The sequence below is a fragment of the Gobio gobio genome (genome assembly GCF_949357685.1).
Source record: "Gobio gobio genome assembly, chromosome: 3".
NCBI classification, from domain to species: domain Eukaryota; kingdom Metazoa; phylum Chordata; class Actinopteri; order Cypriniformes; family Gobionidae; genus Gobio; species Gobio gobio.
This window is the reverse complement of record NC_137099.1, coordinates 39,033,958-39,046,278: the sequence shown is the minus strand read 5'-3', so window position 1 is coordinate 39,046,278 and position 12,321 is coordinate 39,033,958. Positions and strand designations below refer to the sequence as shown.

Sequence of the window (12,321 nt, the reverse complement as noted above, 5' to 3'; positions counted from 1 at the left end):
AAATTTCGAAATATTGTCACCTGATAATGAATTATATAAATTGCTTACTTGCACTCCCAACACCCCAAAGTTAATTACAAAATTTGTTAGCTTTTTCACGAGTCGGCTAGATATTTCCACTACCCATCTTAAAAACAATTGGGAAGAGGAACTTAATATTCAAATCTCTGAGGAGGACTGGGGAAAATGTCTTAAAAATATATACACCTGTTCCATTAATACTAGGCACCAGCTTATTCAGTATAAGGTGTTGCACAGATTGCACTACTCTAGGGTTAAACTCAACGCTTTCTATCCTACTATCTCTCCTCTTTGCAATAAATGTGAATCTGCAGAGGGCTCTCTTGGTCATCTTTTCTGGGCATGCCCAAAACTTGCTGAATTCTGGTCAGAAGTTTTTCAATTTCTTTCTGATGCTTATACTTGTGAGCTCTAGACCCTGCGACTGCCATTCTTGGCTGGTCAACGGTCCTGCAGAGCCTTAATTATGCTATCCGTTTGCCTATACAGTATGGCATGACGATCGCCAAAAAAACTATACTCTGTGTGTGGAAGAAAAACTCGAAGCCACTATTCAAGATCTGGTTATCAGAACTTTCCTCCACTATGCATGTGGAAAGACTCAGATATTGTATCTCTGGTAATATGGATATATTTGAAACTTCTTGGAGACCCCTTTTTAATCACCTGTTAAAAACCAATGATGAAACTACTTAATATTTCATTTTTTTTATTGTCATTTTATTGTAATTTTTGTTAACCTCTGTCTTTAACTTGACCTCTATCCATTCCATGCTGGGCAAAAATCTGTTTTGATTTCCCGTGCCTGTTTGGTGTTGTCGTCAACTGCAAACATGATTCTAACTGAAGGAGTAGTTGTGTTTGTTTCTGTCATGTGATCGTACTGTCCATTTGTCTGTAAATCTGAAAATACTACAATAAATATAATATAATATAAAAAAAAAAAAAAATTTACAATAATGTATTGAATTTGATAGGTGTCTCTCACATTGTCCCACAGCAACATTACAATAGTGTATATTAATATACAATGTTTTATAATAACAATTTATTCTATTTAGTGTCCAATTCATTCATTTAACATATTTAATATTGGGGGCATCCAAGTTTTGAAAACAAAAAAAAAGTAACTCAGTAGTTACTTTCCCAGGTAATTAGTTACTTTTATAATGATGCAACTCAGTTACTAACTCAGTTACTATTTGTAAGAAGTAACTAGTAACTATAACTAATTACTTTTTTAAAGTAACGTGCCCAACACTGCTAATCTAGCATCTAATCACAATTTAAATCACAGATTTGTTTCATGCTACTAAGAGAAACGATGTGAAGTTGATCGTTTAGTCACTGGCTTGATTCACGGATGCATAAACGATTTAGAAAGAAAGTCTGTGTGAACTTGAATGATTAGCTACACATCAGAAATCACTGATCACAGATCAGGTATTAATGAACACTGTTACTCACTGTTTGTGGCGGTGCTGTCGAATCCATATCGTTAAAGCCTGTGCTGACATCGCGAGTAAAATAAACAAAATCCATTTTCTCCAAATTCTCTGGCAAAAGCAGAGGAAGGGCAGGTAACCTTTCCCCATATGACGGCATATAGGGAAGATTCCAGATCGGCTCGTCTGAGCTCTCATTTTCTCTAAGGCAGAGCAGGACAGCCAGAACTCGGTTTACACCTATCACAATTTCTAGCCACTTGGGGACCATATACAGGCTAGGGGAACTCATATTAATGTTAAAAAAATAATAATTTTATGAGTTTTCATGCCATGGGACCTTTAAGGCGGGCGTACACTGTGTGAGTTCGGACACTCGGGAGGCAGTGAGATATTGCACATGTTACGAGTCAGTTGACCAGATAATCGCGTCAAAGCCGCTGGTACACGGAACGAATGTACTGCACCGTGAGCCGGCAGCAGTCGCACAAGCTTTCGCACTAAACACGGAGACTGGAGGTTTCAATGTTTCTGCTATAGGTTCAGAAAAAGAAAAAGAAAGAAAATCTTTCTTCGTAAGTTGAATATGGAAGGCGGTCTGCCGGAAGCTAGATATTTTACTTTATAAGGTTTTAAATATTAATATTTTTCTTACACAAACCCATCGATTCGCTTCAGAAGGCCTTTATTAACCCCCCGGAGCCGTGTGGATTACTTTTATAATGTATGGATACACTTTTTTGGGCTTCAAATTTTGGGCTCCCATTCACTGCCATTTTAATGCTTGAAAGAGCCAGGACATTTTGTAATATAACTCAGATTGTATCCGACTGAAAGAAGGATGTCATATACACCTAGGATGGCTTGAGGGGGAGTAAATCATGGGATCATTTTCATTTTTGGGTGAACTATCCCTTTAATACCGATATTGATACTATTATATTTTTTGTTCATATTTTTAATTAATTTTATTTTCATTTTTTCTGCTTTGATCTGTAGTCTTATTAGTTTTAGTTTTGTTGTGTTGATGTTTATACAGTTTTTATTTTTTTATGGTTTTAGTTTATTTCGATTTTAGATTTCGATTTTCAATTTAATATAAAAGAAAATGAGAAATGTTGCCTTGTCAACTAGCAGAAATAAAAAAAAGTTTTTTTAAAGGGTCATGAAACCCCCCGTTTCAGCAGCAGTCAGTTCTCATCACAGTTTTGAAAAATGCTATAAAAGTGTGGGCGTGGTTTAGCGGGGGAGTGGAGGGGGACGAGGGGAGATTGCACATCAACGGCTTCTGATTCAGACAATTTTATTTCGCTCTCATTAAAAGCATCCAAGCTTCCCACAAATGCATGCTGCAAGTTATCATTAAGTTACATGCAACACAATATACAAATAGTTTTGTAAGCTCACCATTACACAAATACATATATATCCTGTGACACCTATAATTCAATGGACAATTAAATGCGCAGCCATTCGCAATTTGTTCTCTGCATCGAAAATATATATGAACACGCTGTTGCATACCTTTGATAACTTTTGAGGCTTATTTTGTGGAGTTTTTATAAGCCGTTTGGTCGGTTAAATGGCCGTTTACACTCACAGTGTGGATGAATCGCGTTTGTGTGGATCTATTGAAGAGAACGTAGGCAACGCAGAAACTCATACAAAGCGGAAAAAACACTTGTTTTTGATCCATTAATGCATCTCTCACTTATTGTGTGCGATCTCACTGTTTGAAGCACCAGTCAGAGGAAAATGCATATCAACGTGTGCTGTCATAATTCTCATTGGACAAAGACACGCAGTCTCATGAATAATTATGAGTCATCGATGAGTCATCGCCGTACTATAGTATGAGAAAACGTCACAGCCTATGACGTTGACATGAAGATGAATTTAAACCAGGTTGAAAATAGAGCAAAAAGGTTTAAAATTAACTCGTTTTCTCCCACATTCAAAACTAACAGATGGTAACATTGCCTTCCATGATGTACAACACACATACTTCTGTTAAAATCTCAGAAAATTTGGTTTAGGGTTTCATGACCCTTTAACAGTGGTTTTAGTTTTAGTTAACGATAATAAGGTGGTCAGTTCCCCAGTTCCATGTGGAAAACTACCTTTTCATACAAGATGTTGATTATTGTGATTATAATTTTTTGGTGATGATTTGCATTCTATGCGTGTATCGCCACCTGATTTTCTTATTGTTCTGAGCATTAAAAAAAATCTTAAAGGGGACCTATTATGCAAAATTTGGACATAAATGTGTGTTGGCAGTGTGTGTACACAACCACCCTATAGTGGTAAAAATCCACCAACTCCTTTTTTTTAATCCCCGTAAATCATAAGCAGTGTCTCCCAACTACCTGTTTTCAGCCATGGGGCTGGTGTGACGTCTCATCAGCCACAGGCCCCGCCCATGAATGTTGACAGACACTGGCGTTTTAAGAGAGGGGGTAAAATCTTTGCGTGGCAGGGGGAGCTGCCACAAAAACCTGCCAGTGCTGAAGGCAGCCGTCACAAAACCCGTCACTGTTCAAGGCAGCTCCTCTAAAACCTGCCAGTGCTGGAGGCAGCTGCCAATCCGGTAGATGCGTGTGAACGAGGACAACGCTGTTCTTTTTTTCACAATATGTAATTCCGCCGTTTTTACACAAACTACAGTACGCGAGAGACACTACGGTACGCACAATGGGTCAATATTCACCACTTACCAAACGCTTTTCGCCTGCCTCAAGATCTCTCACTGTTTTAAAGCTGCCAGACACACAGACTGAAGCACGAAAGCAACAGACAGTGCTATCATGTTCTTATTTTACTTATTTGCGACCTTACCATGTATTTTAATCCACTCATTTGTCTGTAATGGAGCGCGCGTCCCGTCACCTAAGCGTCACCAGTTTAACGTCACGCCTGCCTCGAGATCAACAGACAGTGCAGTCATGACCTTATTTACCACTTTAATTCATATTTTATTCCTTTATTTGTGTTTGTGTGGAACGCGCGTCCTAAGCGTCGCGGCAGCCACAACGTAGCGTCTCACCTGCCTCAAGATCTCTCGGTGTTTTACAGCTGCTTAGACCCAGATTGATACAGGAGATCAACAGACAGTGTGTGTGTGTGTGTGTGCAAACCAAGCCTGTAGCACTCCTCTCAGAAACTGAAGCCTCCACGCCATGATTGCCCCCCCGGTGGTTGGTCCCAGTATAGCTCCTAAACCCCACCTCTCCATGTATTAGAATGGACGCGAGACACACTAAACAATTAAATTACACTTGAAATAATTGTTTCCTAAAGATGGTTTCTGTCATATCAGGCAGTTTTTATCACGATGATTTCATTTCAAGTGTTCGTTTTTTAAATAAGTTTAGTTTTAGTTCGTTATTTGATGTTATAAAAACGGGGGATGTGACGTCATGATTGACAGCTGAGACTGACGGCTTCTCTGAGTGAAGTAGTCACTAAGGCACTCACAGACTTTTTTGGGGATTTTTGGGAGGAGATTGGAGCTTTAGCTTTCATTTCTACATTTCCATAACTGTTTATTTCACACCAATATAATGAATTGTTCTGCATATGTGAGAATGTGGGCGGGCTTTTGATAATCGCGCCTCTACTTCCTGATCTCTACTGCGCAGACTCGGTCCCAAGATGTCAGCGCCGTGTGCAGCCTCCGAAAGCTTCAACTCTGGTCAGCGGAAGTCAATGAAGTCACGTCGTCCATATTTTTTTACGGTCTATGGTGCAAACCAATAGGATGTGAAACAACAACAGATTCACGGTGGTAGCTACTTACAACTTTCAGCCTCTTGTGTGTCCTGCCTTTAGAGACAAACTTGATAGCAACCTGTAGACGCAAACCACAGTAAATCACACCTGCCTCACTGTGACATATGTCATTTACTAATATCAATTCTGAGAACATTTCTAAAGGTTGTTTGAATGAAGAGGGAAGAAAATGTCTTATTGGAAATCCATCAGACCTGGCGGTCCCAGCATACACAGAGCCAAATCCGCCACGCCCCAGCAATGGGCCCTTCGCATATGCTTCTGCAACATATAAGATCACAAGAAATGTCTTGAGAAAGACTTATTGCAGTATCTCAATCTATAAAAGAATGCTACTTTAATACAGATTTTACATCAAAGATCTTGAGAATATTTTACAATGGCAAATCAATTAATAATTGAAAAATAACTTCTTTAATATGAGTCTATTCTGACCTGTGCGGGACCGTTTGGCAGGTCTCTTATATGCGGTGGATGGGCTCCCATCATCTGGGGCTTGCTGGCTGTCGCTCTGCCTCTTCCTCTTCCTGTTAGCCTGATCTTTTGACACAGACGAGGCCAACTTGGAAGGCAGCAGTGCTAAATAGCCAGGTAGCTCTTGTGTCAGTGGCTGGGTTGGGTTTAGCAGAGGTTCCAGATCATGGTCACCACAGCCCTGTGTCCCAACCTCCTGACTAGCCGTCTGGATAAAAGCAGCACTCTTGGATCTGGAGCGACCTGAGGATGAAATATTTCATACATCAAATATACTTAAAGGTTCTATTAGTAATTATACATTTATAATCAATAATCAACGTCAAATTATGTTAAATTCTTTTTAACATAATCTTAACATAAACAAGGTCTTTAATTGCAGTTGAGCAACTTATAATTGTATAATTGCATTATAATAGTGGCAAGAACATTTTGAATTTTGATTTAAGAAAAAAGGCTTGCAGTTTGTTTAATTTACAAGGAATATAATACATGTGATCATTTAGCTGTGAAAAAAATGGGTTTAAATGGCTTAAGTTGCACACATTTCTTTACATCAATTAAGTTAAATCAAACAATGCACAAAATCAATCCATAATATACCAATAATAAACAAATAAAACAATTAAAACACTCACCTTTCGTCCTCGTCTTTCTCCCATGCGAGCCATTGAAAATCCAAACTTCAACAAGAAAATACAAAAATAAAAAAAAGAATTAAAAAATAAAACTCTCCTCAGAAATGCCAAGAATATATCAAATAAAACTCTTTCTAAAATAAGAAAAGAATAATAAAATGTGTCTCTTTCAAAGAAAAGAACTCCAAACAAAAACTCTAAAACAAGAAAATATCCTCCAAACTCCTTCAAAAATCACAATCTCTGCAAGGAAAATACTCTCCAAAAGTCTCTAAAGTCGCCTCGTCTCTCAACCAACAGATATCGATGGGTTTGAGTGTATTTATATCCAGTCCAAATTCATTTCACGCGTCGCCATAGTATGGCAACTAAAAGTCGCATTATGCGCATATGCACACCTGACGATCATGCGCTCGAGTACAGCAGCGCGAGCACAATCTTGACTTTTTCCTTTTTCATTCGATGAACAGTTGCGACGTTAACTTATGTTTTTTGATATCAAATTAAAGTTGCCGATATGAGCTTTTAATGAGCAGGTAGTAGCTAATTTGTCCCCTAACTAACGTAAATTAATACGTGATGTCGTTTGTATTCAGATCACATGACTTTGCGTAATGCCCCTACCAAACGGCACATGAAATCACAATTGAATTAAGCTGCTATATATTTACATAAATAGCAATAACTAAATGTGTTCATAACTTTATTTATTAATCTATTTATAACATTTATTAAGAAACTAATCCTGTCCGAATAGTGCTTGTTATGATCCCATCTGATCTAACGTTACTCACCTATAATTGCTGCGGGGGAACGTCATCCTTCACTCATTTATTAAACTAAATTCATATATGGACTTTTTTTCTTTTCGAGATGCTTTATTAATTTGGATTTCATCGATATTTTGGATAAATGTGAAAGTTTCACCTCACCACCCTCAACTGCTAACAGGTTTGATGACGCATGAAGATACTGAAAGCTGATTGGCCTCTTGCCAATGATGGTTATGCGATAAAAGCTAATTAATTATTAGAAATAATAATATAGCTTATAATAAGAGAATCTCTGATATCCTCCCTTAATGCCTTTTGAGAGCAATTTGAAAGTGTCCTGCGAAGTGGTAAGGTCAACTGCAATAAACACACGAGTATTCTCCATTAGCCTGGGCTATGAATAATATTTTGGAAATTAAATGCAATTCCACAAATTATAATAATTATTCATTTATATAATAAAACATCTAGGAAATAGGTTCTGTATAAACAAATAATCAATGTCTGTCGATGTCCATAAGCAGACATAAAAACTTTCAGTAGGTTATCCAACATAAAAATCACAAGATCACATTCCTAAAAATCACATTATATATATATTTTATATATATATATATTTAAAAAAATAAATAAACACAAAACAATTTAACGTCAAAATTGTTTAACATCTCACGAATGTTAAAGGAAAAAGTCAAGATTGTGCTCGTGCTGAAGCTAAGTTACTCACGATTTGATTCGATATTTAGTTACCATAGCGACGCGTCTAATGAAATTTGAATGATAAACACTCGAACCCATCGATATCTGTTGGTTTGGATGCGAGGCGACTTCAGATACTCGAGAGTATTTTCTGTGGTGAAATTGTGAATTTTGAAGGAGTTTGGAGGATTTCCGAGAGGAAACTTGTATTTTTTGAAGGCTATTTTATTTAAATGTTATATTCTTTGAGTTTTATATGAACGAGTTATTTTGGAAATAGTTTCGATTGTTTGTTTTTGTTTAAAACTCTCTGGGGAGAGTTTCATTTTTTATTTATTTTTTTATTTATTTATTCTTGTTGGAGTTTGGAGGAGATTTCAATGGCTCGCATGGGTGAAGGACTAGGTGAGTGTTTTAATTATTCAGTTGTTTATTGGTACGTTATGTTGTTACGGTTTGATGTTGTGCATAGTTTGACTTAATTCATGTGTAGAAATGTGTGCAAGTTAAGCCATTTAAACCCAAATATTGCATAGCTAAATGATCACATATATTCATTGTAAATGAAAAAAAAAATTTGTCTTTAAAAAAAAATCTAAACAAAATTTGTGAATTATTATTTTTTCCTTGTCACAATTAGGAAACTGCTAATTAAATGCAAGACGCAATAGAAAGTTGAAAAATAAAGGCTAATTTTACAATTATTTGTTGTGACCACTGACACTTGATTATTAATTATAAATATAATGTGACTAATATATAAAAAAATATTTCAGCCTCAAGCCGCTCCAGATCCAAGAGTGCAGCTTTCACCCAGACGGCTAGTCAGGAGGAGCTACCTGGCTATTTAGCGCCTCTGCCCTCCGAGTTGGCCTTGTCTGTGTCAAAAGATCAGGCTAACAGGAAGAGGCAGAGCGACAGCCAGCAAGCCCCAAATGATGGGAGCCCATCCACCTCTGCCAAACGGCCCCGCACAGGTCAGAATAAGCTTACATTAAAGAAGTAAGCCTAGCCTATTCTTACATAACTAGATTCTTTTAAGTATATTTGATGTATGAAATATTTCATCCTCAGGTCGCTCCAGATCCAAGAGTGCTGCTTTTATCCAGACGGCTAGTCAGGAGGTTGGGACACAGGGCTGTGGTGACCATGATCTGGAACCTCTGCTAAACCCAACCCAGCCACTGACACAAGAGCTACCTGGCTATTTAGCACCGCTGCCTTCCAAGTTGGCCTCGTCTGTGTCAAAAGATCAGGCTAACAGGAAGAGGAAGAGGCAGAGCGACAGCCAGCAAGCCCCAGATGATGGGAGCCCATCCACCGCATATAAGAGACCTGCCAAACGGTCCCGCACAGGTCAGAATAGACTCATATTAAAGAAGTTATTTTTCAATTATTAATTGATTTGCCATTGTAAAATATTCTCAAGATCTTTGATGTAAAATCTGCATTAAAGTAGCATTCTTTTATAGATTGAGATACTGCAATAAGTCTTTCTCAAGACATTTCTTGTGATCTTATATGTTGCAGAAGCATATGCGAAGGGCCCATTGCTGGGGCGTGGCGGATTTGGCTCTGTGTATGCTGGGACCGCCAGGTCTGATGGATTTCCAGTAAGACATTTTCTTCCCTCTTCATTCAAACAACCTTTAGAAATGTTCTCAGAATTGATATTAGTAAATGACATATGTCACAGTGAGGCAGGTGTGATTTACTGTGGTTTGCGTCTACAGGTTGCTATCAAGTATGTCTCTAAAGGCAGGACACACAAGAGGCTGAAAGTTGTAAGTACCACCTTGAATCCTTTGTTGTTTCACATCCTATTGGTTTACACACACACACACACACATCCGCATTAAGCCCTGGATTTAATGCAGCATTTGTCACTACAGGAAGGCCAGGGTCTGCTGCCACTGGAGGTCGCATTGATGACCCAGGTCAATTCAGCCCCTGCCAGCCCCAATGTCCTGCAGCTTGTGGAGTGGTTTGACTATCCCACGCACTACACCATGATCCTGGAGCGGCCTGTTCCTTGTCAAGATCTCCAGAGTTTCAGTGAGGAGAACAGCCCTCTTGATGAGAGCCTGGCCAAGAAAGTGCTGGTGCAGCTCATCACTGCGCTGAAACACTGTGAGAGCCGCGGGGTCCTGCACCGGGACGTCAAGCCACAGAACATCCTGATTTCCACAGCTTCACATGACATCAAGCTGCTGGACTTTGGGTGTGGAGACCTCCTAAAGGACTCAGCCTACAAATCGTTTGCAGGTTGGTTTGCATTACAGAAGGAAAGATCTCACTACATCACTCTGTGTGATGTTCTTATACATGGATATTTTGTGAACCAAAAGGAAACTTAAAGATAATTTGAGGCCTACAATTAGTTTGGACGGGAACCTTTTCAATGAGTGTTTTTTGGTCTTCTTGGGTTTTCAGGCACTCTTCAGTACGCCCCTCCGGAGTGGTTTCGTCAACACCTCTATCATGCCGGACCGGCTACTGTTTGGTCAGTGGGGGTGACTCTCTACAAAATCCTGTGCGGTTTTTTACCCTTCAGAGCTGCGTGGAGGGTCACCTCCAAAAGCAGACTGCACTTCCCTAGAGAGCTGTCTACAGGTAAGCGATAGCAAACATTCAGATAGAAAAACCATACAAAAACCATGGCCAGACAGAGAAGTTTGTTCTGTTGTGTTGCTGAAGGCAAGTACTGTGTTGTGTGTAACAGAGTGCCGTCAGTTGGTTAGCTGGTGTCTTAGTGCAGCGGAGGCAGACCGTCCCAGCTTAGACGACATTGAGCATCATCCCTGGTTACACTGAACAGGTGGCATTACACTTATCTGAAGCACAGCAGTCATGAGTTGGATTGAATTATTAGGGTCAGTCTAGATAACGGTTTTAATTATTTGTATAGGGTGACCAGGAGGACGGCAGAGATGGCTTCCTGACTGTGCACCTACAGAAAAGAGGAGGTAGGGTCTTTCTATGTGGATGCTGGAGGCAGCACCAGGTGAAACCAGAGCCCCGATGGGTTAGAGATCCGCCAGCTGGACAGAGTACAAGTAGCAAAATCTGTATCCCCCCCCCCCCCCCCCCCCCCCCCCCCCCCCCCAGTTAGAGTGGAAAAAGGGAGAAAACGTTTTCAGGACTACTTGGGACTACATTGGCCCACTTTATAGTGTATAAAAGTATATTTTTAAGTATACTTTAAGTGAAACAGCAGAAAACTAAGTACACAGCTAGTTTGCTCTTCATGGGTTCAATATTTCACTGAGTAACGTTAGGCAGTTTTGATTTATATGCTGTTTAATGGTTGATGATTGCCTTATTTCACATTGCCGTAAGTTGGTGTGACAAACACTCTTTAATATTGCTTTGCACTGACTTTAACTGTTTTTACTGATTCTCGGTTGTCTTCTTAACATACGACACAGGTGGCTGTGCTGCTGGTAGCATGCGCTAAAGTATCCTTGATCACTTGGAGTCTGCTATGTTGAATTACAAAAAATGACACATCTCTTTAGCCAAACATTCACATAATGAATCTTATAACCTTCCTATTATATCAGATCAAATGTGCATCTATTACTTGAAATGTTATGAACAGCAGCTACGCTAATTATTTTCTGTTTGCTTTTCTGTTTCTACAGTGGGATTGAGCCAGCTCCCGCCTCTTACGAAGATTTCAGATGACCCAACACCTGCGGAGATGACGCCAACTCTGAATCAACATACACAAATGCCAAATATTCGCTATATTGTAATCAATCCAATATGCTTTCCCAGATATATGTTTTGGCCATATACTATGTAACCTAATGGCATTTACAACAGAAAGCGCAAACATAGACACACACACACACACATTACTAGGGTTGGCCGTCATTACAAAAATCTTATTTCACATATTATTTAATAATTGTATACGATTATGAAGATAGTATATTTCTCAATATAGCTATTTTGGTATCTTTGTTGTTAAAATAAGAATTAAGATGCTAATAACAAATACTAGGACAAATACAATAAGAAAGATTCAAAAGAAAACAATAGGGAATAATGAAATATTAAATAATTGAATAATAAATATAAATAATAAAAAATATCATAGTATGAAGGTAATATATACTTATTCTTATTAAATCTACTTAAGTTATTGAGTCAAGAGCAGTGAGTGATTTTCTCTTTCTATTGTTGTTTGATGAACATTAACAGCGTAAGCCAGCAGCAGCCATATAGAAGGCTGCTGTCACTTTAAGACCTGACGCACGATATTGACACACATCCCATTTCTCTTGGAGGTCGGAACTGTTTACGTTCACTAAAGACATATCCGTGTTCGCCGCGTCAATATACTCACCAAGACAGGCGAGGCAGTTCTTTTTCAAGGATTTTTCACTCAAAACTATTTTGCACTTATTTTCTAATTTATGAATGATTTGTTAATCACTTGAACTCATATCAAATATTATTAGATATGAATTC

At 38.6% G+C, this 12,321-nt stretch overlaps 1 protein-coding gene across 1 annotated transcript; it reads left to right on the top strand.

The window, feature by feature from the left end:
- Positions 1-8,231: 8,231 nt before the first annotated feature.
- Positions 8,232-10,656, top strand: LOC307124153 (serine/threonine-protein kinase pim-3-like; the record flags this gene model as incomplete). Its single annotated transcript, XM_079813200.1, has 8 exons — positions 8,232-8,247; positions 8,619-8,819; positions 8,917-9,198; positions 9,373-9,455; positions 9,576-9,626; positions 9,735-10,107; positions 10,276-10,455; positions 10,565-10,656. The coding sequence occupies 8 exons, from the start codon at positions 8,232-8,234 to the stop codon at positions 10,654-10,656; spliced, it is 1,278 nt and encodes a 425-aa protein (XP_079669326.1).
- Positions 10,657-12,321: the final 1,665 nt, after the last annotated feature.